The 26,146-nt window shown below is 43.1% G+C and overlaps 1 protein-coding gene across 2 annotated transcripts in view; it reads left to right on the top strand.

Moving 5' to 3' along the window:
- Nucleotides 1-26,146, top strand: part of efr3a (EFR3 homolog A (S. cerevisiae)) — a 114,890-nt gene that overhangs the window by 76,106 nt on the left and 12,638 nt on the right. For both annotated transcript variants that reach the window (XM_061254940.1, XM_061254939.1), the window contains exons 10-19: nt 6,406-6,541; nt 8,911-9,075; nt 10,228-10,342; nt 12,503-12,554; nt 14,456-14,628; nt 14,734-14,809; nt 20,513-20,674; nt 23,922-24,053; nt 25,076-25,143; nt 25,612-25,739. In XM_061254940.1, the coding sequence (XP_061110924.1) occupies nt 6,406-6,541; nt 8,911-9,075; nt 10,228-10,342; nt 12,503-12,554; nt 14,456-14,628; nt 14,734-14,809; nt 20,513-20,674; nt 23,922-24,053; nt 25,076-25,143; nt 25,612-25,739 (1,207 nt within the window). The remainder of the gene's footprint in view (nt 1-6,405; nt 6,542-8,910; nt 9,076-10,227; nt 10,343-12,502; nt 12,555-14,455; nt 14,629-14,733; nt 14,810-20,512; nt 20,675-23,921; nt 24,054-25,075; nt 25,144-25,611; nt 25,740-26,146) is intronic.

The raw sequence follows: 26,146 nt of genomic DNA, 5'->3' as shown, positions 1-26,146 counted from the left end.
TGCCCTGAAATACACTTTTAAATGTGTAAATACTTATCTTGGCTCAGTTAATGAATGAAAAATCTTCTTGTGAGAATTCTTACCCAAATGAAGGCATGTGTTTTCTTGATAATACAACAGAATGAATACAAATTCTGACAAAATTAATGATTATACCAACCACAAAAAGGATATTTGAGGATACTGATCATGATCATGATCATGATCACCACTGTTCATATATTTGCTATTTCAGTACAGTTGCTCATTTATAAGAGCCACTGTGTGTTCTCTATAGCTAATGTCTATTTGAAGGCTGATAATCCAATACTGGATAGTTGACCTTTTAGATTAACCCCAAATGTCACATCACTGCATCTGCATGCTGAGAGACTCCGGGCAAAGAACATATGAAGGACAAAGCTAGGATAAGGGCCAATGCTCAGGGAGTCATCGATTCAGCCCCTCTGACTGAGACACGTTGAGCTTTGTGCATAGCAAATCTATGTCTAGTATCTCCAAGACCGTTGTTCCTCTACAATGACAGGCCTGTCTCAGTAACTCCACAGGGATGCTATACAAATATAACTCATGTCGCACTGTGAAAGCATTCTCTCGGCAGGCTTTTTGCTGTACCAAAAGAGATCCACCCCACTGTTCAGGATCTCTGTCGTGCAGGCTTTCAAATGCGTTCATTCCACTTTCTTCATCCAGCGAGAGTAATCTGTAAACGCTGAAGGGAGCCATTGACCATTACTTATTACCTTGAGACATCTTCCAATTGTGCTCTATTTATGTTGGAGGCGTGCTGAGATTGACCGTGAGATGGATGTTGATGTGAAAAGGCGATTGGTCAGAAACAAGAAGTGCCACCCAGGCAATTCTGTAAAGGCTATGGTTGGGAACTGAGAACCCGTTCCAAATTAGAGCCGGATCCAATATTCCAAGAACCGGGTAACCAATAAGAAATTTTAATTTAGGCTCTGCTTATGGGTTCCTAAATGTGCATGATTCAAATAAAAGGCCTTGATTAGGCTATTGCAAACTAAGGCTGTCACTTTGACCGAATTTAGTACTTTTTAAAAAGATTTTTCGAACATACAAGTTTGAATGTGTTTCAGTTTTTGTTAACATATTTTTTTAAATAATTAATGATGTCTAAAGTGACCACGTATCATACATATCTGGTTTCCATTAGAGGGCCAGAATGTATTGCCAAAAACACCATTAACAAGTGTGGTCTCCCAATTTAACAAGATGTTTTAACTGAACATCAAAATGTAAGATTTGTGAAAATTAACATAACAGTGTCAAAGCATTATTCTTGCCAGCTTTCTAACCTGTGCCAACGTTCCATCCATAGAACGATATTAGCGGAGAGACTTTCATAAGGATAAAACAATTATAACAGTAACAATATAGTTAATATCGATATATCGAATATTGTTTTCTTGGGTGCTTAGTTAGGTAGCTTGCATGAATGAAGGTAGATGAGGTCGCTGGATAGCTATCGTTATCGCTTTAAAATTATTTACACAAATAAAAGTTTTATCTGAATATAATCCACCAACGAGACGGAGACTTTGTTCTAAACATGAGTTATTTATACATAGAATATGGATGAGTGCATGCTACTGATTTGTTTTTTGGGTAACGGTTGACTTGGTTAACCTTTGTTTGCCAACAAAATTATCTACCCAATCCTATTGGCTATTTTAGACATGTGAAACACGCAATTGAGGCTTAGACAGAAGCAATTAAATAAAATATTTTAAATTATTATTCTATTCATATAATATGCCATTGTTCTCTTTCACGTTCAAACATGGCATATTATATGATAATATGAAATTGCACTCAGTGACCACTTTATTCATTAGACTTATTTTTTAGACTTATTGCTCTTCTTCTACTGTAACCTATCCACTGTCTGTGTGTTCAGAGATGCTCTTCTGCATACCACTGTTTTTGCGTGGTTATTTGCGTGACTGTCACCTTCCTGTCAGTTTTGACCAGTCTGGCCTTTTTCCAGTGACCTCTCTCATTAACAAGGTGCTCTGTCTGTAGAATTGCAATTTTTTTGTTTTTCGCACCATTCTCTGCAAACTCTAGAGACTGTTGTGCGTGGAAAATCCCAGGAGGTCAGCAGTTTCTGAGATATTTAAACTGAGATATTGATTCAAATAAAAGGCACCAACAATTATTCCACAGTCACACAGTCCACAGTGCAAAGAATCTTGGGGTGACTTGTGTTAACTGCCTCACCCTGGCTCCACAAGTATCCTCCACTGCCAGAACCTGCAGGTTCTTTCTGTATAATATACGCCGTATCCGTCATCTCCTGACGGAGAAAGCCACCCAGCTCCTAGTCCAGGTGCTCGTCATTTCCCGCCTGGATTACTGCAACTCCCTCCTAGCCGGTCTCCCAGCGTGTGCCATCAAGCCCCTCCAGCTTGTCCAGAATGCTGCAGCCTGCTTGATCACCAGTCAGCCCAGGTCGGCTCATGTCACCCCGCTTCTCATTGGCCTCCACTGGCTTCCTATTGCCGCACGCATCCGATTCAAGGCCCTAGTGTTGGCATTTCAGGCTGCTAAGGGGACTGCCCCACCTTACATACAATCCTTGATCACTCCCTACTCCCCAGCTAGACCACTCCGGTCTGCCAGCTCTGGTCGCCTTATGGTTCCCTCTCTACGTGCACCTGGCGGTCGAGCTGCATGTTCACGCCTGTTTTCCGTTCTGGTTCCTCAGTGGTGGAATGACTTGCCTACCACTGTCAGGACAGCAGACTCAAAACACACTTTTTCAAACTATACCTTAGTCCTCCCTTCTGAATTCCCCCGCCCCCCCCTTTCTGATAGCCCTATCCTCCTTGTCTAACCCAAAAAAATATATATATTTGCACTTATGATGACTATATGTTTAGAACAGCATTCCATGTGTATTTTCCTAGTTATGGATGTGATGCTTCGACTTGTGGAAGAACCTATGCACTTGTAAGTTGCACTTGTAAGAGCGTCTGCCAAACATGTCAATAATGTAATAATAATAATGTAATTTAGTTTTTGCCACATTATTGGCTGAGTAGGTATTGCCATTAACAAGCTGGTGTACAGGTATACCTAATAAAGTGCTCACTGAGTGTATATTACTGCATTATATGGGATTTTTAATCATCTTACAGAGCCTATGCCAGGTATAATATAATTTTTAGGTGGACTTTCTTATCACCGAATGCTGAACCAGTACCAGTTAATTTTATTCAGCCCTCCCAAATTAATACTAGAAAGGCAGAAAATGGAAAAAGCCAAAGAAATCCAAAGTGCAGTATTTTGAAAAAGCAATTTCTTCTCTCATGATGAATTCAGCCCTTCCTGTGCTGCACTTTTACATCCACACTCACTCTCTCCTTTTAATCATCAATACTGCAGAGAGCGCAGATTCAAATCTGTCCCTTCCATTTCACACAGTTTATGGATTGCCATCATGCAGTTCAAAGTGTGCTCTCACTCTCCGTTTTAGTGAAAAACTGAAAGTATGTTGGAGACGTTATCTGTGTGAAGTGAAGCCTGTAAATCTCTCATTTTTATAACTACAACTCCCACAATTATTATTTTGCACCTCGTCTTCATCATCTTCATCAAATGATTGAAATGAATGAATCTTCTTTGATTATATGTCTGAAATGAGTTTGGATGGTGCTCAGTTGAGCAATTTCCATGAAAGTGCTGGTCAATCAGTTGCTGAATAGCATGTTAGGGAGTGTAACCCATTCACACCTGAGTATCAGTAGGCTTCCTATTGGAAGCAGGTAAGCCTACAGCAGACAAACTGCCTGTATTTCTTCACCAAGTAGATTTTTCTTTTATCATTTCAAAAACGCAAATGTTTTATGCCCTAACATTTAGGAAAAGTCGTGCAAGGAGGAGAATATTGCATTTAGAAACAGTGCTGGTGTAATTTAAAACATTTTAAAGTCCCAGCGCTTGATGGTATCAGCTCTGGCCTTTCTAGTGTTACGCCACATCCTAAACTGGCTCACTCACTTAACACTGGAAGTGCTGAGATTTTGCCTCCATTTTATAAATATTCAGTCTGCAGACTTCCTGCCACCTAATGTGAAGGAAACTTTGCATAGACTGTTATTATTTTATTGCATTCATTATTTTGATCAATTTCTATTTTTGAGTTTGTGTTTTTTGTCCAAATTCATATACTTTTGTGCCGTTCGAACTGTCATCCTGCTAACTGTCAAGTGATCTGAATCTCCATTTTGTTCTATACACATTGATATTGTTCAGAGTCTATCTTACCATAGTCTTATCACAAGTTTTTGCCCATTGTGTTTGCTTGAACCCGATACAAAAATGAAAGGGCAGAGTGACTCGTGGATTAACCAAACGGGAGCTTTGGGAACAGTCCAGCAGGATGGAGAGATAGCTAAGCCTTTTCGTTTTTCTTTATCCAATCACAATCGAGAGAGACCAACTTGAATCCAAATCGGAGCGCCATGCTGGTGCATCACTAGCAAACGCGAGTGTGTGTGAGTCACATCCCAACCAGTGCAACTCAGCCCCTGGGGGTTTAGTCCCTGCCAAGCCCATACAAACGCACTCCCACTCCCAGCACAGATCCTGCTGTCTGGAAGCCTGTGCTCCTCTTTGAAATGCAAAGGCTATGTCTGAATAAAGATTCATCAGGAAGCTGGATTACTTTAGAACTTGCGCTGACTCCCACTGGCTTTTATCTGAGTTTAAAAAAATATGTGTGGGATGCCTTTCTATGTATTCATTGGCGAGCCTTTGTGTGCATGCATGTGTGCATGCTTGTGTGTGTGTATTTATGTGTGTGCATATATATATGTATGTGTGTGTGGCCTCATTGGCCTCCACTGGTTTCCTATTGCCGCACGCATCCGCTTCAAGGCCCTAGTATTGGCATTTCAGGCTGCTAAGGGGACTGCCTTACTTTACATTTTACATACAATCCTTAATCACTCCCTGCTCCCCAGCTAGACCACTCTGGTCTGCCAGCTCTGGTTTCTCTCCATTTCTAAGCTCCATCATTTTGGATGTAATGAAAATGCTTTACTGACATGAATTATGAACCAGTAAAAAACCCAGTGCCTATATTTGCAAAGATCAACATACATTAATTGCATAATAAAATAGCTTTTATAGATTGTCTTATGCAGTGTGTATTATTTTATTTTTTTACTGAATCTTTCCCCATTTGATGAATATCTCTATCTCTCCCTCTCACACTCTCTCTATCTTTCTCTCACACATGCACATGCTGTATTCTGTGCTTTTCATTTGTTGTTTTTTTTAATTGGCTGACTTTTCCTGGAGTCCCCAGGTGGCCAGCGCCACTCTTAAAGATAAGAGCCAATCGATCTCCAGCAGCAGGGAGTGTCTGTCCAGCCTGGTTTGAGCAGATGCACGGGCTTCTGGGTAATCTGTCTGGATTTTTGTTTGCCGTGTCTGCACAGCTTCATAAAGCCTGCCAGGAGAGATGTGGCCAGAAATATGAGCCTGAATTATGTGGGGTCAGGCCATGCACAGGAGACATGCACAGTTTTTATTTGATGGTTTTGTTCTCTGAAATGGCCTGAGACACTATTCCACCTTTTCCATTGCTGGTAGAACACAGTGACAATTTTTAGATCTGTTTTTTAACATCTAAATGAATGCCTAAGAATACATTCCAATATGAGATTGGAAAATTGGAGCTATTTAGTAATGTGAAATCAGCACAGTTGGGTGAATTTCAGGTTTTTATAACCCTATAGTGCAGGGGTGTGCAACCTTGGTGCTGGTGGGGCCACGCCCTCTGATGGTTTCACTCTGCACTTACACATAATCAATTAAGGCAGTTGATTACACAGTTAACTCGTGTGGTTAATTGGGTCTGAGATGGGTGCAGATTTTTTTTTAAATCGGCTTTTGTTTCTCCTACGTCCAGACACCTGCTATAATAGTTGGATTTACCAAAAGGTTTAACCACTGCCTGTTGACTCAATTTTTGGTTGCTGAAACCGGTTTCTCTTAAAAAAAAAAAAAAAAAAAAAAAAAAAGCCAAAACTATATTGGCTACACGACTATATTGCTGTTTTGTTAATTGCTGCAATCTTATAACTGCTACTTTGAAAATTCAGACACATTTTGGTTTGATTTTATTGATGCATGTCTTGCTTTTAGGGAATGAAAATTAAATTTAAACTATATAAGTATACTTATTATACCAAATGATTATTATTTTTTATTTATTTATTGAGATCAGAGAAATGCTGCTTCATTACCACCACCATATTACCACCATCAGAATAGTCTCACACCACAATCGTCTTTCAGAAACCGAGTGAAAAATCACATTTTCTTACTCCTCTAGGGTAAGTGTTTTTGTGCTCTGTGTTCCCGGTGTAGGCCCAGCACTCCCATCATGTGATCCAGCAAGTCCTGAACCATCTGGACACCCACAGCAAGGACACACCACGTGTGAGGGCCGGCATTGTGCAAGTTCTACTGGAGACCGTCGCCATAGCGGCCAAAGGTTCCGTTGGTGAGTTTGCAGAGCGTTTGTCAGCCCACGTAACTTATTTGTTGAAGAAGCTTGCATGTCGTGGCCTATTCTTTAAAAAAAAAAAAAAAAAGAAATGGTACATTTTGAGAAGTTTATGATTGCTGTGTGGAGGGAAAGGTGCATGAGACCAGTACAAATGGCATGCCTTTGAATGTAGCTTAGTTGTTTACATTCCCTGGTTTCAGTGACATTAAATGATGGGGTTTGTCACCTTTGTGCCTTGGAAGCTTCTAGATGAATGTTGTACCAGAAGCCAAGTCAGTGATTTCAAACCTACGTGTGCTGAGCTGAGACGTATAGATAAAGCCTTTTACACCCAGAATGATATTGTAGCAGACAGTACCTGCAACCGGACTCAACAATGGGCACTGCAATGCAATGCTCCTCCACCCCCCCTCCAATGAATTATTCATCGGACTAAAATGAGTAGGGCATTCAGACAGATGATACAATAATTCAAAATGGACAATGTCTTTATGAATTCCCTCTTGAGACCCCGCCCATTAACAGCTGACCTGTCTGACCACTCCCCTTTCTCCATGCCTCCCAATGCCTGCACGCAGGACTCAACATTTCGAAAGATACTAACGTGTATACCTGGATTAACCCTTCTGCTTCCCCACCGAGCCTTTGGTTAGGTATGTTTAAGGGCATCTGGCTATGCCGCATATGAACTTTGACCCCTCCTGGCCTTCAGTGCTGGCACCGGTAATTTTGCTTGATTGGTTTGGCACAAAACAGGATGGGTCAAGGCGTCCACCCGGCATCGGCTGTATTTCTGTCAGAAATGACCTTGTGACACCCCCCCCCCCCCCCCCCGTAGGTTAGAACCCCACTCCCGTAGACCCTTGTCTCCCTGTGCTGTACAGTTTATAATACGCATCGTAGTGGTGAAGTTGTAGTACCATATGTGTACTTGCTTATGTGGTATTATACTCCCTTGAATTTCGTACTTCCCAATGTGTATATTTAGAGTTGATTTGTTTATTGGACAACTGATATGTGATAGCAAAAAGCTAAAACAAATTTAATAGCATTAAAAAGCAACAGCCAATCTGAAACACCAATTCAGATCTGAATGTTTCCATTCGTACCTAAGCCATTGCTTTTCATATCATTAAAAAATGCTGTCATATATGAGGTTACATAATGCATAATGCAACATTACATTGTGGTGGATTTTAATACATGATGATCAAATAATGTATGTAGAAAATATTTGTTGTATTGTTTCTCGAGAGTTGGTAGATATTCTGCAGCTGGGGAATGATTTCCTAAATGTGCACATTGTGTGTGATGATGTATAAAATAGGCTGCTCACTATGTAGATGGGTATGCTATTGTAGCTGTTAATAATGTGCATCATTTCCATTGCCTCATCAAGATGTAAATCATTATCCTGCCAGTGAGGTAGCTTGCATCGCATTGATTGACAGATGCTCAGTACATTAGACAGACAATCCACTATTAATTATGTGCATTCTCTTTTGGGCAGTTGCCCCTGATGTGCATTCATATGCCTGTGGTAGAGAACAGATAAGCTGGCTATGGTGCATTGGATTGACGCTTCAATAGTACTCCAGTCTAATAACTCCTGGAATCCCTTGTGGTAATGAATACAATTCAGATTAATTTCTGAGTGACTGAATTTTCTGCATCCTCTCCGAATACAAACACACTGTCTTAATTTGCATTCTTGCTATGAAATCACCAGACTTGGTGAAAAATAGTTGACCCGTATTTTTATATCAGCAACATACTGTAGCACCCTATGCTGTGGTTCTGTCTGGATATACCATGAGTGTTCATGAAAACACTATCCTGTCTTGTTGTGTTAATGCTTTGTGCAGATTGTTCTTCCACAGAAGAATATTTTTCAAGGTTGGAGATTACACTCATTCAATTTCAATCTATATTACAGTCATTGCAGTCTATGCAAGCCAAGAGTGAGCAATGTAACCTCTGCCATTACTGCTAAGAGGGTGGTTACATCAAATCTTCTGATAAGCAGAATGGGCTTAGAGTACATTAATGTAACACCAGGGATGTTAATGCAGTGTAAAATCAATGATCTGATTATTACTGTTGTTAACAGCCTCTTGTGTCACTTGTCTGCGTGAAGTCAGTCTGAGTGCAGTTAGGCTTGCATAGTGTGCTCCTCTAGAATATACTTTGTTTCAGCTTGGAATCCTATAAGCAGTTGAGTCTTGTAAGACTCTTTTTTATGGATTATGTTGTCTTTTTCAGCTCAATATTAGTATACCCAACTGATTCTTTATAAGCAGCTGTTGTAAGCAAAGCCGTAATGCTGTAATGCGGGAGTTGAAAGCGCGTTGTTTGTTCCTCAGGCCCCACCGTACTGGAAGTGTTTAACACTCTGCTGAAACACCTGAGGCTGAGCGTGGACTTTGAGCTGGGCGAGGGCTCCCGCCGGAACTCCAGCACCAGCGTCACCTCGCGGTCCAAGGAGAACGACGAGAGGATCGTCCAGAACGCCATCATTCAGACCATCGGTCAGTCAGGGAGAGGAGTGTGTGTGAGACTGTGTGTGAGACTGTGTGTGAGACTGTGTGTGAGACTGTGTGTGAGACTGTGTGAGAGACTGTGTGAGAGACTGTGTGAGAGACTGTGTGAGAGACTGTGTGTGAGACTGTGAGTGTGTTTGTGTGTGAGAGAGCGTGTGAGACTGTGTGTGTGTGTGTGCGTGTGCGTGTGCGTGTGCGTGTGCGTGTGCGTGAGCGTGTGTGTGAGTGAGTGTGTTTGTGTGTGAGAGAGTGTGTGAGATTGTGTGTGTGTGTGTGTGTGTGTGTGCGTGCGTGTGCATGAGCGTGAGAGTGAGCGTGTGTGTGTGTGTGTGAGTGTGTGTGAGTGTGTGAGTGTGTGAGTGTGTGAGTGTGTGTGAGTGTGTGTGAGTGTGTGAGTGTGTGAGTGTGTGAGTGTGTGAGTGTGTGAGTGTGTGTGAGTGTGTGTGAGTGTGTGTGAGTGTGTGTGAGTGTGTGTGAGTGTGTGTGAGTGTGTGTGAGTGTGTGTGAGAGAGTGTGAGAGAGTGTGAGAGAGTGTGAGAGAGTGTGAGAGAGTGTGTGAGACTGTGTGTGTGTGTGTGTGTGTGCGTGCGTGTGCATGAGCGTGAGAGTGAGCGTGTGTGTGTGTGTGTGAGAGAGAGTGTGTGTGACTGTGTGCAAGCGTGCATGTCTGCATGTGTGTGTGTGGTTTGGGCTAAGGGAGAAGAGGCACATTACTTATAATGCTAGTTGTATCACAGATACATATTGGATTAATTCACAGTTTTGTTTGTGTAGAAATTCATTAAGCAATACTAGTCATGATGGCTGCGTACAAACACTAACTGAGCACTGTACATATTCATGCAATTATCTAATAAGCCAATCATGTGGCAGCAGTGCAATGCAAGAAATCATGCAGGTACGGGTCAGGAGCTTCAGTTAATATTCACATCAACCATCAGAATGTGATCTCAGTGAATTCAACCGTGGCATGATTGTGGGTGCCAGCTGATCTCCTGGGATTTTCATGCACAACTAGCGTTTACTCAACACTACTAGGCTACAGCAGCAGAAGACCAATAAGTTAAAAAAAAAAAGAAAAAAAAGAAATCCTAAATATAATAAAGTGCTCTCTGAGTGTATGTGTGTAATTTTTCACAGGGTTCTTTGGCGGGAATCTTCCAGACTACCAGCGTGCTGAGGTGATGATGTTCATCATGGGCAAAGTGCCCGTCTATGGAACGCCCTGCCATACCTTGGACACAGTGAAAATTGGGTAGGTTACCATGGAAACAGGATCCATAGCCGTGAAAAAATGTGTTATTGCAAATGCCTCTGTTGATATATGAACTACCTATGCTTGTATGGGTATGTTCCAAGCCTTAAGGCTGGCACTCAGTGGCACTTCAAGTCCCAGCCGCTCAGATCCTTTCAGCACGGAGCTTACATGTTCTTCCTGTGCTTACATGGTTCTCTCCTGCAGCCCAAAGACACAGACAGACAGACAGACAGACAGACAGACAGACAGACAGACAGACAGACAGACAGACAGACCGACAGACCGACAGACCGACAGACAGACAGACAGACAGACAGACCTAAATTCACTTACACTTTGGGACAATTTCATTGTTTAAATATACAGCTACTGGTTTGTATTGATTGATTGATTTATTGATTGATTGGTTGATTTCCTCTAATAGTTCAGTTCTAACAGGCGTCTGCTGCAGGAGTACTGTGTTTGGTACTCCTGGACAGTCTAGTGGATGTGAAATCAATGTGCCTCCTAACAGATGGAATGCCCCTGCTCCCACACACCACTCAGAAGTGGTGACAAAACAGGATGTTCCACCTTCAGCCTGAATGCTGCCAGTTACTAAAATAAGTGTCTTTTTTTAAATGCTCACACTTTCATACATTTTTAATTCATTGTGCAAACTTACCATGGACTTGAATCAAAGAATTTTATTTTTTTAAATAGGCCAGTTGCAATGGAGAATTCCAATGGGAATAAAAACACATTTTTAAAAAGTGCTATATTGGTTAGCGCTAGCGAACAGATGCTGGGTGTTCATTGGAAAGTCATCGAGAAAGTTTTCTGTGCGCATTTTAAACATGTTTTATCGGGGGATAAGCTGTGTACAGCCTGGAGCAAAGGAACACCTCACTTCTGTTACACTATCTCACCCTCTCTGCAGCAGCTAACCTTTGAGACTGAGCCTGAAAAAGCCTGACGGTGAAATTAGCCATTAGCCTCATCGTCTCAGAAAACTCATTTCCCATGAGCATTCCCCATTGTCGTTTTTTGTGCCACACTATTTGTTCGTTCCAAAGTGAATTTCTTGTTCTGGGTCCTTCCGGAAGCATCTCCGCTCCTTTCAAACATCTAATCCTCAGGGGAGTCTTCGGCACATGCTCGGATAATCCCGAATCAAAAGAACTTTTCTCCTCCAGCATTACAATGGCGCAGTTCTCCGCTTCCCCGGTTGGGCTAATTGCCGGAGGAGGGGAAAATTAGATCCAGCGCGCATTTGCCACTGCGGACATGCTGATAGCGGCTCCCATAAGCACTTTAAATGGATCAGCATCCAAAACCCACCGACAGTTAAGGGGCTTTTTTTCACTTTCATTATTTATTCATAGGTCAATTTATTTTGCTGGGATTAGTGTTTTCAAATTTTCCTTTTCCTTAATGAGCTCTGGATTCTCCAACTCGGTGTCACTCATCTAGTTTCGACGGTTAGGCCTCTTCAACCTGTTTGCATTTTGTCCTTGACTTGAGGATATAATTTAAGTGTTATCCATTTCTTATGCATTATTGACTTCCAATAAGAGGTTATTCAAGTTTCTATGGAAAAAACACTTCAGGTCCTTGCACAATGAAGGACAAAGCACTTTGCCATCATTGTGTGGAGGATTTTAGCTCAGCTGAGATCCGGAAAATGTGGAAAGTACTTCTGGCTTGGCTGAAGCTTTCAAGGCGATTTTTATGTCAAGTGGTAATGAAAAATAATGAGAATTAATATAGTAAAACATTTCCGTATCCATCAAATAGCTTGCAATAAATGTGCGTTATGTCTCCTTCATTAAAAATGCATATGATGATTTCCCCCCTCCCAAGCTTGTGGACTGTGCAAGAGGCCGGCTGCCATACTGTAGTGGAGCTACCTTCACACACCTCGGGCAGCCTGTAGCATAGTGGTTACGGTAAATGACTGGGACACGCAAGGTCGGTGGTTCTAATCCCGGTGTAGATCACAGTGAGATCCGCACAGCAGTTGGGCCCTTGAGCAAGGCCCTTAACCCTGCACTGCTCCAGGGGGGGATTGCCTCCTGCTTAGTCTAATCGACTGTACGTCGCACTGGACAAGAGCGTCTGCCAAATGCCAATAAGGTAATGTAATGTAACCTACTGACTGTGGGACTATGTTTTCAGGAATCTGGGAACCAAGCGCATCCAGGCCATGCTGCTGAGCTCTCTCATTATGGTGAGTGTGTTTTACCCTGTCTTCACCATGCACTTTTCACTTTTCTCTTTTCAAACTCAGTCAGTTCCAGTTGAGTTAAGTCAATTTGGTTAAGGGCCTCACTGAAAATTCCTTAAGCATTCCGAGCTAAATTTGAGCTTGTTTCCTGACATGGCTGAGACTAAATTAAATCGGGCCGTCATTTCCTGACATTTTTTTTCTCGGCGTCGGTTTAGCCCTTTTCTCCGTTCGCTCCCGATGCGGAATGCGCAGACGTGTCTTCAGGCCTGTCTGCGACGTCTTCCGTAAATCCGTAACGCGCGTTCGGCTGCCGCTTATTATAGCGTGCGGTCCACGGGCGGGGCCGGGGGTCCGTTGTCATCGCGCCCAAGGAGAAAGTCATATACCGCACGGCCATAAATGCTCTGAGGCAGAGAAAATGTCAATATCGAGCGGGCGTTATAAAAATGTCACTTATTGCCATCCTCATATGTGCCCTAAAGCATAAACAAACTGATGAAAAAGTTTCACTCTTTTAAATCCGTTTTTTTTTGGGAGAGATTTCAAATGGGTTGAGCTGAGGGGAAGGGGGAAGTTCAGGACGGAGCGAAACGGAGGTTTCTTCTTTTCTGACGAATGCCGTCCCAGGTGCTGGGCCCTCTTTGATCTCAGGGGGAGACACAGGCGTTAGCCTCCGCGGCGCAGTGTGGATTCGCACGCCCAGGGCAGGGCCGAGGCCCAAGCCCGACGCCGTTTTCAGAGTGCGGCTTACTCCCCCCGGCTTCCTGTTCTCCCCCTCGGCGTTGGGAAATGGAAAAAGGTTAAAGTATTTATACCCGAGGGCCGCAGCTGCAGAGAGGAGATGAAGCCCCCGCTCGGCCACGGCCGCGATCGAAGCGGGCAGAAAGGTCGCCCCGCTTAATCAGGAGACACGGGCTTAGACGACCCCCCGTTAATAAAACATCTTTTCTTCCCCTCGTTCTCTCAACCCACGTCTGCTTCTATATACAGTAGAGATACAATTTCATTTTCCTGTTTTTTGACCAGTCGCTAAAGTTTAGCAGAGCCTAAATCAACAAAACAGGTATTTTTATCTTTAATAAATACCTTAGTTATTACACAGAACAAGTCAAGGTGGCTGTGTCAGCTAACATATGGCAGATAGATATGACAGCAAAATGTAAATATGCTCAGGGTAAAAAGTTAAATTAAATATGCTTATTTCCAATGTCCTTCATGCGCATTCAGAATTCTAATAACATCAGCGTCTATGGTGCCCAAATGTGGGTCATCACATCGTCTCCCTCAGTCAGCTTCATGAATTCAATATACAGTGAGACCTGTATACCAGCCTGTTGATGCAAATATTTAATCAGCCAATCATGAGGCAGCAACTAAATGCATAAAACCATGCAGACATGGTCAAGAGCTTCAGCTGTTTTTCAGACCGATGTCAGAATGGGGAAGAAACATGATCTGAGTGACTTTGACCGTGGAATGATTGTTGATGCCAGACAGGATGGTTTGAGTATCTCAGAAACTGCTGATCTGGGAGTTTCGCACACAACAGTCTCCAGAGTTTGCAGAGAATGATGCGAAAAAACATCCAGTGGGCAGCATCCAGTTTTGCAGGCAAAAACGCAGAAGATCCATAAGTCTAATAAATACCTAATAAATTGCTCAGTGAGTGTATATTGTATTATGCACGACCAGGTAATTGTTAAGAGGTTTTTTTGCTATTTAATTTCTGACACGTCAATAATAAGAGAGCGATCATAAGTTGTACATGGAAACAACACGTAACATTACCTTAAACTACCTTTTGCTGTATACCCTGTTGTCAAAATTAGTCAAAATTTAACAGACTAGTCAAAAGCACTGACTCCTGTCTGCCTGCCTGCCTGCCTACCCCCTCCCAACAGGTGACATCTGGCTTCAAGTCCAAGACCATGTCTGCGGCCCTGCCCGCGCCCTTCCTGGACCCCCTGTTCTCCATCTCCCTGATGGAGGACAGCGAGCTGAGACAGCTAGTGCTGGAGATTCTGCACAACATCGTCGATCGTCACGACAACCGCGCCAAGCTGCGCGGAATCAGGTAAGCAGTGCCTCCGCCACAGACTGCAGGGAACTTTCCAGAAGCGCTAAATTGAATGAAGCGTACTGCTTAACGGAGAAACAACCCCTGTGCTTACGCTTGCAGAATCATCCCCAACGTGGCTGCTTTGAAGATTAAGCGGGAGAAGATCTCCAAACAGGACGTGGGTTTCATGAAAAAGGTAAAAAAATGTATTACAGTCCGGTATATTGTACAAACATTTGTTGGGGGCTCACCAGCACCATCTTCTTCCCCTGTGAAAACAGTGAAATGTGGTAAAGCCTCACACCAGTCTTGAAGAGATGGTTGTGTGCATTAGCTTGAATTCTGTGTGAGACCCATGCAGCATGATACTGTGCTCTCCACCATTTTCTTAATGTGTCTGTGTCAGTTGCAGTTTATGGAAGCTATGCTAGCTGTGCATCTCGAAATGTATTGGGACAAGAACTCTCAGTCTTGACATCAGTCTTACAGACGAGAGAAGAGGCAGCACATTTTATTTACTTGCACCTCCCCGCAGCACTGCCGATGGAATCTCATTGATTAAGATTTTATTTTCCTGAAATGAGGCCAGTTTCCAGAGCTCATGCTGAAAGTAAGACAGCCTACGGCTTAGCGCAGTGGATTCGGCTTACACTTTTTTTTTGTGCTATTTTTAGGACACCCAAGCCATCTTGAATTTTATCTCTGAGCCATAATTTTATTCGGTTTTGAAAAGCATGACTGGGGAGCTCCAACAAATAGGCCCTGTTATTTTTTCTGTGTGCTTTACCCACAATGCTCTGGGGTACATTGTCTTCGCATCTGATCCTGAGAGGGCAGAGTGGCAATTGACACAGTGTCGCACTCTGACTGCTTTCGAGATAGGAATAGTGTTCCAGATGGTTTTATAAACCAAATGCTGGTACTATTGCTCCATATAGGGCAACTGCGTCCAGTTATGACACAGTTTCTAAAGTGCATCACTTACTGGTTATGCCAGTGCTTCCACCCTAGCACCCCTGTACACTCACCACATCATAGCAGACTCAAAGATTGTTGAAAACTGCCAAACCACAAATAAACATAATCGAAACGTAGCAAAATGCTTTGTATCTTGAACACATACACCATTGAACCCCATCCTGGATCACCCACTGTTATGAAACACCTCTTTCCACACTCCTTTCAGCCCGGGGAGTGACTTTTAAATAGCAGCGAGAGTGAGCCTGCTGTGTGTGAAGAGTCACAGCATAACCGGCACTGCACTAATTCATCTCCCCAGCACTAATTCTAAAACCATAGTGAAGTTTGAAAGAAAGTCTGCGTGCTGAAAAGTGAAGAAACTGAACTTTTGTTCCAATGGGATTCAGGCCAATAGCCTTCTGACATGGGACTACTTGCTTACTTGTTTGGGGCACATCAACAGTAGATACATGAAGCTGACCCAGAAACGTTTACATTTAGTCATTTAGCTTACAATTTGTGCAATGTTGTGAAGTGCAAGCCAAACCAAACCAAACCAAACCATACCATGATTCTTGATGGTCTGTGCATGAGATGACACCAAGGTGTAGCCATTGGAGATGAGGAGGTCCTGAAGAGGCAGGAATTTCCAGGGAAAAAGCTGCTTTATTTTGATAAGGTTTAGCTTGAGATGGTGGGCGGACATCCAACTGGAGATGTCAGCTAGGCAAGCAGAGATGTGTGTCTCAATCTGAGGGTCAGGACTTGAAGGAGAGAGACAGTTGATTGTTGTCAGCCTAGCGATGGTTATGGCCAGTGATGACTGAGCCAAGAATTCTGGTGTAGAGGGATAAGAGCCCTGGGGAACGTCAGTAGAGAGGATCCATGACAAAGACTCTGAGCCCCTCCACAATATCTGATATGTGCAGTCTTGACAGGTAAGTTCCATCAGGGTGGCGGGGAGTTGTGGGGGTTGACAGTGTCAGAGACGGCAGACAGGTCTAGGAGGACAAGGACCAAGAAGAGAGGGGCAGCTATTGTGGTAATGAGGGTTTCAGTGACAGCAAGGAGTTTATTCTCAGTAGAGTAGTCAGGCTTGATGTTGTTGGATTGTTGCAAGCTTTGTATGTTGACAACCTTCTTCTCAAAGAAGGAAACAAAATCCTCAGCAGAAAGAGAAGAGGGAACGGTTGGTGAAGGGCAGCTGAGGAGAGAAGATAACAGGGAGTTTCCAGGGGTCAGAAGTAGAGGAGAACCTTTTGGGGAGGTTTGATTTAGCAGCAGACATGGGTGAAGAGAAGGAGGAGAGGAGAGACTGAAAGTGGCTGAGGTCATCCAACAAGCCACCGTTGTGCCACCTTCTCTCCTCGTCTTGAAGCCATGAATGCTCATTTCACAAGGTTTCAGACAGCCAAGAACTGGGCTGAGCTCCTACCACTGACCCGTTCAGTTTCAGACATGGCTTCCATGTTTTCTATGCCAACATCATAAATATTTTCTAGAATTAGTAAAAGAATTTAATGAAAAGGAATCCACCATTAGCAAATTAACAGGCATTGTATTAATGAAAAAGACGCTATACACTTTTTGAAATTTTTTTATTAACATGCATTAGTGCTCCAGCAATGACACCATTTGAAGCATGATGTTTTGAGAGGAAACTGGTCTCCCCTACACTAATCATTTGCTTCACATGGTTTTTCTTAAAATTAACGAGCTGTTCCATTACTGCATGTACATGCACTTAGAGAGAGGGAGTGATTATAATGCCATTTGCAGTCTCTGTTTCATTGTTTTGTTTTTTCTGCCTAATGACAGCACAGTAAAGCAGAAGCAATATCCGTGCTTACATCAAAAAGCCCTGGGTTTCCTCAGAAGTGTAATGAAAGTTCCAGGGACACACTGTGGTTATGAGACTGGATATAAGATTTGAAAATTGTGCCACTAGGCATAATGGAGTTTTATGATGTTTCTTTAAATTGAAACATTGGGGGAACAAAAACGGCTTGTGAATTAAATGAAACGTTAAATTTTGAGCTAATTGAGCGTTACTCTTCAGTCTTAAAAGGCCACAAGACATCTATATTTTCTAATTCAGCAGATCTTATTTGCCTTTGAAACATTAATTCACTTTATTATATTGAGTTTCAACAGGCATGAAATATATTGTAGCACATGTAATTTTGGACCATAAATAATGTCAAAAAGATACCTCCCTGTGTATAACCTTGTCCATATTAATGAAAAGAAGGAAGCCTGCACACTGATATGCTCTTAACACACTTATTGTAGACAATGTTTCAATCCCAGTGGATCTTCATCAGGTCTTAAAAGATCCACTGGGATCGAGACGTTGTCTACGATACAGGTGTGTAAGGACCATATCAGTATGCAGGCTTCATCTTTTCATTTATGCGTTTTTCAGCCCGACACCTTACTAAACTGGATGTGTATTTGCTGCCGATCTTGTTCATATTAGTTCCAAGACTTGGGCCACGTCTTGCATCCTAAGATGGTGACTTCCTGAGGCATACTGAGGTTTGTCCCTCACAATTGGCCTGCCTTGTGGCTCAATCAGAGTTTAATATGGCCAGGGCTGCCTGAGTTATTTTCAGTGAAAGGCACACTTTTCATCCAATCAGTGCTCTCTCCCCAGTGGTCTGGCAAGAAAATCACTCGTAGGCCTTGCTTCATGTGCGGTATTTGTTACACACATCACAAAGTACAGCGCTGCGTAAAGAGGCAAGGTTAGTGATTTCAAAATGGGGAACCACAAAAATGAGGAAAAATAACCCTCACCTTGGGTAAAGTTGAGAATTCATTGACTGGAAAACTGTTTGAAGTTTGTAATTCACCAGCTGGGGAAAGTGTAGTCCCAAAAGAGACAGCAAGTGAAAGAAGCACAGACTCAATGGACAACTTGGCCACATTAATCTGAGCTATATAAACTAGAACATGGGTTTCTGAGGCTGCTAACCCCAGATTTACTGTTATAACGAACAACCCCAGATTTACTGTAAGAACAAACATATAATGGAGGGCCATCTCTGCTTCTCTGCAGAGTAGGAAAAAAATGACTGATGGTAGGTGCTCTCTGTACTAGAACTAAATGTTGTTGTCTTACACGTCTTCTTTTGCTGCTTTAGTTAATTTCCCTATATTATTTAACTCCTGACATGATCTCAAAAGGGTGTTTGTCAGTGGTGTGCTTAAAATACTTTATTTATGAGGCATGTGGTTGATTTGGTTGATTCCTTAACAATGAAAGTTGCATTATGAAGTTCAAGAGCAAATATTAATAAGCATAGTGATCACGAATAACACATTTCTTCCTGCCAGGAAAGCAGTGCTTTTTAACGCCTCTCAGGTTTTGCCTCACGCAAGCGCTCCATCCGTTCTTGCGTGGCTCACTGCTGCCCCCTGTTGGCAAAGTGTAAAGCTGAGAGTATTTCCGAGCTGTTGATCCATCAGCATTTGTCTGGGCACGCCCTGCCAACCATGGGCCGTGAAAAAACTCCTGCCGTTTGTGCTACAGCGCACTTAATTAATCAAAATACCAAGAGCTCGGTCCCTCCTGGCTGGGCACAGCCAAAGTAGAGCAGGAATCTAATAAAAGGCTGAATTCAATCAGCGTTTTAATTCTCCTGGCAGTCTCTGTCTTGCCACACAAAGTTACAGTCCAAGGCTCGGCCTCCCACACACCACGTCGCCACAGGAATCCCTTCTGAGCCACTCGGCTCCGGTCGCAGTGGGCGTATGAAATCCTCATACGCAGCGCCCCGGTTCTGACAGGGCCAAAAGCGACTGCAGAATCGACTCGGAAGTGGGGTGTTGGGTTTCGCTTCGCTGTTTTCGTTTTGTTGGACGCTGTTTTTGTAATGCAATGTGAAGGAACTTGCTGTATAAAAAAAGTGTCAAATCATAGAACATTGTACGTGTTGTATGTCTGTGTTTTGGGTGACACTGCTAAGTGTATTTCATAAAGCATTCAGAGCTTAATAGGTGCCTAACGTATCTTAACTATTACAATAAGCAACATAAATGTTGTAGCCAGCTCTTGTTGCCAAGTTTTACTAGGAGTTGTGACACGACGGCATGTCACTAATACCATAATGATTTGTGCGTGTTTGTATTTTCTTATCACACGGATTACCGCCTTAGTTTATGTCGACATGCACACATATACTTGTCTATGTACACATGCTAGAATCCCTCTGTGTGTCTGTTTGTGCATTCATGTTTATCAGGCCGTCCTGGTCATGAAGCCACAGGGCGTAATATTATTGGAGCACTTTTTATTTAGACCTTGAGCTCCATTCATTCTCTCGGCCGTGGTCTCCCGGCCCTGGGGCTGCAGCTGTCCACTTTAATATGGCCACAGCGGTGTGGCTGTGCACTGTGCAATTATTGCCCGTTCTGTCTGCTGACAGTGGTAATGAATGAAGCCTAATTACATGCATTATCAGCGGACGCAGGTCCTTTTCCTTTTCCAAAGGCCTTCACTTCTCATTAGACTCTGTCGCTCCTCTCTGGCCATTAACCGTAGCTATCCTGTTGCTGCACTGCAGCTGAGCAGTTTAATGAAGGCCACTTCGTTACCTGTTAGTGAGGTGGCGATAGTTACTCTGCAGTACTCCATCTCCGCTTTAAGCTCTTGGTTTCAACAACGTTGGGTTTAACTTGTTTTTCTCATAAGCAGTAATTGCAGTTCCTTCTGGTTCAGATGTTGTTTGAAGCTGCTTGCATCAGGTAAAACAGTTGTATCAAAATTTGAATCTGTGACAAAGTTAAATTGCACTTCCGTCTAGCGCATGCCCATGTTGAGACCATACTCCATACTCTGCTCCATGTCAGCTTTGACTGACTTCTGAATGTTTAAATTCAGCCTCGCTGTGTCTCTCTCTCTCTCTCACACGTTCTTCTCTTTCTCCATCCCCAGCATGGCCAGCAGCTGTACAGGCACATCTACTTGGGGTGCAAGGAGGAGGACAACGGCCATAAGAACTTTGAGCTGCTCTTCACTGCTTTGGCCCTCATCACCATTGAACTGGCCAACGAGGAGGTGGTCGTGGACCTCATCCGGCTGTCCATCGCTCTACAGGTGATATCAGCATCGTTTCAGGATATTGACAGGGACCAAGGCTTCACCGAATGAAGCCTCATTGTCCTTGCTGTAGTCGTGGGCGCTAGGACCCTGAAGTGAGGTACCTGAATCACTGGCATGAAAACCTAGATGTACTGCATGAAGGGGACCTAGTCATTTTAGGAAGGCGACCCTGTATGACCGCTTAATATTCCAATTGTGCCTCATTTTAATCGTGGTCACGTGAGTACCATGCTGAATGGGATTCATGTGGCAGCACTCTTACGGCAAGCTTTTGCTCCGTCTCAAATGTGTAGAAATATGTACTGCCATACCAGTTCTGCTTGCTTTATTTCAGCAAAAGTTTCATTGCAGTGGGACTTGAATGTAGGGTCAGGCAAGGCTGCCGAGAAAAGTCACAATTCCGCCCACGTAGGCAGACACACCTGAACAGAGGTGACCTGAAGCCCCAGGAGGGGCACACTGCCCCTGTCATTCAGTCCCCTGCAGGTCAGCTGATCAGCTTTAAAGGTCAGACCAATGGCGGGGAGAACGCAAAGCGGGACAGCCACGCTCAGCGGATTATACACGTTTTAATCCCAATAAAGGGCTTTTCAGCGCGCGGGAAATTGTTTCCGCAGTGAAAAGGTCACCGCTGTCGCTGTTTGTAACGCTGCTATCTATGCGGCAGGAGTGGGCATGAGGTGAAACCAAAAAGATGGGAACTGTCACCGTCTTATTTTCTTGTGGAAGTGCTTTTTAATGATGGTAGGATTCTAAGGTGGAGCTGTGTAGATACAGCCAATTAAAATGTACTATTTCTTATTCACACCATAAACTAAATGGGGCTTATGGTTATGGTTGTTTGGCTCCTGATTGAATGTGAAGGTCCAGTTAACATTTTGTTTTTAACACCTAAATCATTTTTCTTAACACTTTATTCTAAGGCTGCTTGGATGACACATGCACAAACATACATAACTCTTCACAAATGTCTATTCCACTGGGTGTCGTCTGTCCTAAAGGGTGATTATGTCACTTTCAATGTCAAATTAACATCATCCTTTATGTCAACTGACATAATCATCAGTTGACATATGCTGTCATACTTCTATGTTATGATGCTTTCAACATCAAAATCACATAGCACTTTATGACAACTGACATTGCCATTCTATGTATTCCACATTAAGTCAAACTGACAAAGCAGTTTTTAATGGAATGACCTAGACAGCCTAGACAGGTTGGAAAATATAATATTTCAGATCAATCCACAATATCCTTACTTGACATTGGTTGTTGTGGCACCAAATAGTGGTATCAATTATTTGTTAACGCTTTACTGGAATCATTGCTGGAATTTTAATGGGATTTGAAAATAAATTCCCTGTCTCTTATAGCTGGGCATGTATGAAGGTTTGGGCAAGCGTATACTACTGTTCGTAACAGCTGTGAACACTGATATTCACCTAATCCAATCCTTATCCTAATCACTTCGTACCATATTGGGAAACTGATCCAGGACCAGCTAACCCAATCCTCATGCTTATCTCCAACCTTCTTCTGGAAGACTAAGAAACTGATCTACGGCCAGCTAATCTAATCTTTATCCAAATCCCCAAAGCTTCTCCCAGACTGTGAAATTGATTCATGTCCAGCTCTCAATCCTTATCGTAACCCTCAAATAATTTATTCTAGACAAGGGAACTGATCCAGGGCCAGCTAACCCTGTATTCATGCAAACCCCTAAACCTCTTATGCCAGAGAAGGAAACTGAACCGTGGTCAGCACACGCCAGTCACGACTCAACCTTCTGGTTCAAACCAGTGTGAGATTCTCTTCAAAATACACAGAGCGGCTGCTCAATCTATATTCCTGCTACACGGTTTCTCCCAGCTGAGATCAAGGACGAGGCTGCACGGCGTAATGCTGTCCGGACCTTACCCCTGCGGTGGTAAAAATAGAGGTGGCAGGAGTGATCGTAGGCGGCACGGATGCACAGAAAGGAGGTCCTGGGATCGAATCCCGGTCGGCCGGGGCCTCTCTGTGTGGAGTTTGCATGTTCTCCCGGTGTTTGCGTGGGTTTCCTCCGGCTACTCCGGTTTCCTCCCACAGTCCACATGCAGGTTAGGCTGATTGGAGAGTCTAAATTGCCTGTAGGTATGAGTGTGTGAGTGAATGGTGTGTTTGCCCTGCGATGGACTGGCGACCTATCCAGGGTGTATTCCTGCCTTTCGCCCAGTGTATGCCCCCTGTGACCCTGTTCAGGATAAGCGGGTTAGGATAATGAATGAATGAATGAATGAATGAATGAATGAATGAATGAAGGAGTGATCGTAGTGAGGGAGTCAAGGCCATCGAGGCAAGATGGCAGAATACAGCGCTTCACTCGAACGGCCGACATTGCTCGCATTGTGCATCTGCAGCATTAACAGACACATGATTACAGATGGTTATTAAAATAGTACCAAGCAGCTAGCTGGAAGAGCGAGCTTGTGTTGTGTCCTCTCCTTTGTGTTGTGTAGTGGGGTTTTAGAAGCGTCAATACAAAGCACCGTCTGGCTCTACCTCCCACATCTCCTTCCCCTATGCTATTTTTCAAGAAATCTTTAGCATTTAACGCTGTCAACGAATAGGTTTCCAGTTAAGAAATATGGGCTTTTCCCTTCACTTCTCATTCCACATCACAACACAACCAAGGCTGTTCTGTGAATTCAGAGGCTGTCGATGCTATAATTAGGACCGTAAACCCATGCTTGTTGTGAGTGCACTGCTCACTCCCGAGGGGACTCAGCTGGAGACGCCTTTGACCTTCCAGGCTATTTTCACCACAATCCAGCAAATGTGTTCAGTATTTAACAGCAGAGCTGCAGAAATGATCACTGCAGTCACCTTCCCCTTGGTAACATTAGCAATTTGGATGTCGTGCCCCTATGGTCACACTAACTTGTTCTGATGTATGTAGGGAAATATACTATAAAACAAATTGTCACTTGTAGTGCTTGCAGTAGTTCAATTAAAAAGAAGTGCTGATATAGTGGAAATGGGAATAGTGGAAATGGGAATACTGTGTTGGTCTGGATGCTTTAGTATTTTTACGGGTTTTATGTGTGATTTGTTCTTGAAGATTTTACTACTTTCTTGTAGAATGAGACTTTATAACCTCTTGTTCCTTTTAATCATTGGTTGTATGCTCAATGTGTGAGGACTACCATACAGGTCTTATTTTTATTTTTCATGAATGTATTTGCATGTTTATGTGTAGGACATGGCCTTGGCCAATGAAGAGAACATGGCTATGTTCATCCGCTGCAGCATCATGGCCTTGGTGGCAGCCTACCTGAACTTCCTCAGCCAAATGATCGCAAACCCGCCCTTCTCCCAGCACGTCAGCAAGGTAGGGCCCTCACCCTTCTGTCTCCATGGCAGCAAGGCCCCCTCCCCCCCTTTCCTTTTTTTCCACACTTTATCCCCCCCAGTGGTGAAATGACCCACCCACTAAAAAATGGCAACAGCAGAGTCACTGTCTGTATTTAACCACAGACTGAGAATGAGCCTGTTTAATTCCGTCATGGCTCACCTCATGTACTTTTAGTGGTAGGAGCCTCATTCGCTAGTACTACATTCTCCGTCTCCCTTTTCCGCTGACGATGGCACTTAACCGTATGATGTTGTTTACTGCATTTTCTGCTTCTAAGTAAGTAGTAACAGCTACTATTGGTTGTGATCCTAATCACTTGGCATCAGCTGCTCATTTGTATGCGCGTACGTATGTGAGTCACTCTGGATAAGAGCATCTGCTATATGCATGCAAGGTTGGTGCCACACTCTCAGCATGTCTGTTGGTTAGGGGGTCTGAGTTTGTCTGTAATCTTTCCTTTTCTTTTATATTCTCTATTTTCTGGCCAGTATTCCAAATGAAGTATAAATTTCCACGCCTGCTTTCTAGTACCTGAGAAAAAATTGAATGAAAAAATAAATTGCTTTGAAGGATTGTTTTAAAAAGATCAGTAATAAGCCATTTTTATGTCATAATATTCCAATATCATATTTAAGCTTTAAACTATTACATTTCTAAAGGTTCACGTAAAGTTTTAATTCATTGTATTTATCAGTGTTGTATTTTACTGTGCAGGTAGTTTAAATATACAGTTATGTCCTCAATCAATGAGTATGTAATTGTGCATGGATATAGTATAGTGAGCTTGGTGCTGATGCACCTTGATGGAGAGCAGGCTGATGTTAGCGTTAGGGCTAACAATTTAATTTCCTGTCATTTGAGGCTTTCAACAAATGCAAACATTTCACTTAAAACATACAGTTTTTGTGATTAATATGCCCTTCAGGTGAATATTTTGTCCACTGACCAGTGCTGTCTCTTCACTGTCTCCGTGTCTCCCTTCCCTGGCGGACGTACAGGTCCTAGAGATGCGCAACCTGGAGGCACCTTATCTTCTGCCCGAGCACGTCTTCAGGGAGAAATGCTCGTAAGTTTCCACAGAATTTCCCGATTGTTAAGATCTTATTAATAAAATCAGAAGTGTTTCCTGGAGAATATCAATTATCAATAGATCAGTCAAAATGGAACAACATTGTGTAAACAATTTTAATTTAGGGTCAAGGTCAATATAAAGAACAAAAAAAGAACACTTCAATTCAGATTCTATTTTTATCTGTTTTCATTAATTGAATTTAGAAAACCTTGTGTAAACTGACTGCATTTGCAGGTCTTCTGGAGATAAGATTTTACTTTTTTTTTCCATTAAGTAGATGTGTCCGCATCAAATTTGTTGCGAGATGTGGATTGTCTTAAATTCCAGCATACCTGCCGTGTGGTGTGCTTCCTGCAGAATGGTGTAATAAACTGTGGGAAAATAAGTATGCTGTATGACCTGCAATGAGGCTGAAAGTGCTCTTGGCTTCCCGCTGCTCCATTCCATCTTGCCGACTTCCAGGCTGCCCAGCACACTGGAGAGCGAGGACCACAGCCTGTACTTCCTGCCCAGTGAGATTGCTGAGTCATTAGCGGGCCCCGGCTACAACGTGGACAGGCTGTCCGTGCCGTATGTACCGCAAGTGACAGGTAAGTGCCCATTCCTGTCCCAGTGCTGTCAAACCATGGCTGTGCAGGAACGGCTGCGAGCTAATGATTTACACAATGAGCATTAAAGGGCACCTTGACTCGTCCCTGAGGCTAAGTCAATTTATCCTACTGGCGCAGGTCCAAACAATGCTAAAGTTTCTGAAAATTATTTTGAAAGCGGTATTAATCCTTGTCTGTGCTATACAAGTCACAAGTTAGAATGCACCAAACAATACTGCACATTGCATTAATCCTTCGTAGGGAGATTTAATTGCTTGGTGCATGCATGCTGTGGAGGAAAACCGATAACCTGTGTTAATCCTAAAAGAGCGTTTGACTTTGTGAACTCAGATTTGCTTTCGGAGGTTCAAACAGTCAGCCCGCCTTTGAAATCGCTGAATTGTTTG

Source organism: Conger conger, chromosome 9 (genome assembly GCF_963514075.1).
Source record: "Conger conger chromosome 9, fConCon1.1, whole genome shotgun sequence".
Classification (NCBI taxonomy): Eukaryota; Metazoa; Chordata; class Actinopteri; order Anguilliformes; family Congridae; genus Conger; species Conger conger.
This window is presented reverse-complemented; position numbering and strand designations above follow the sequence as displayed.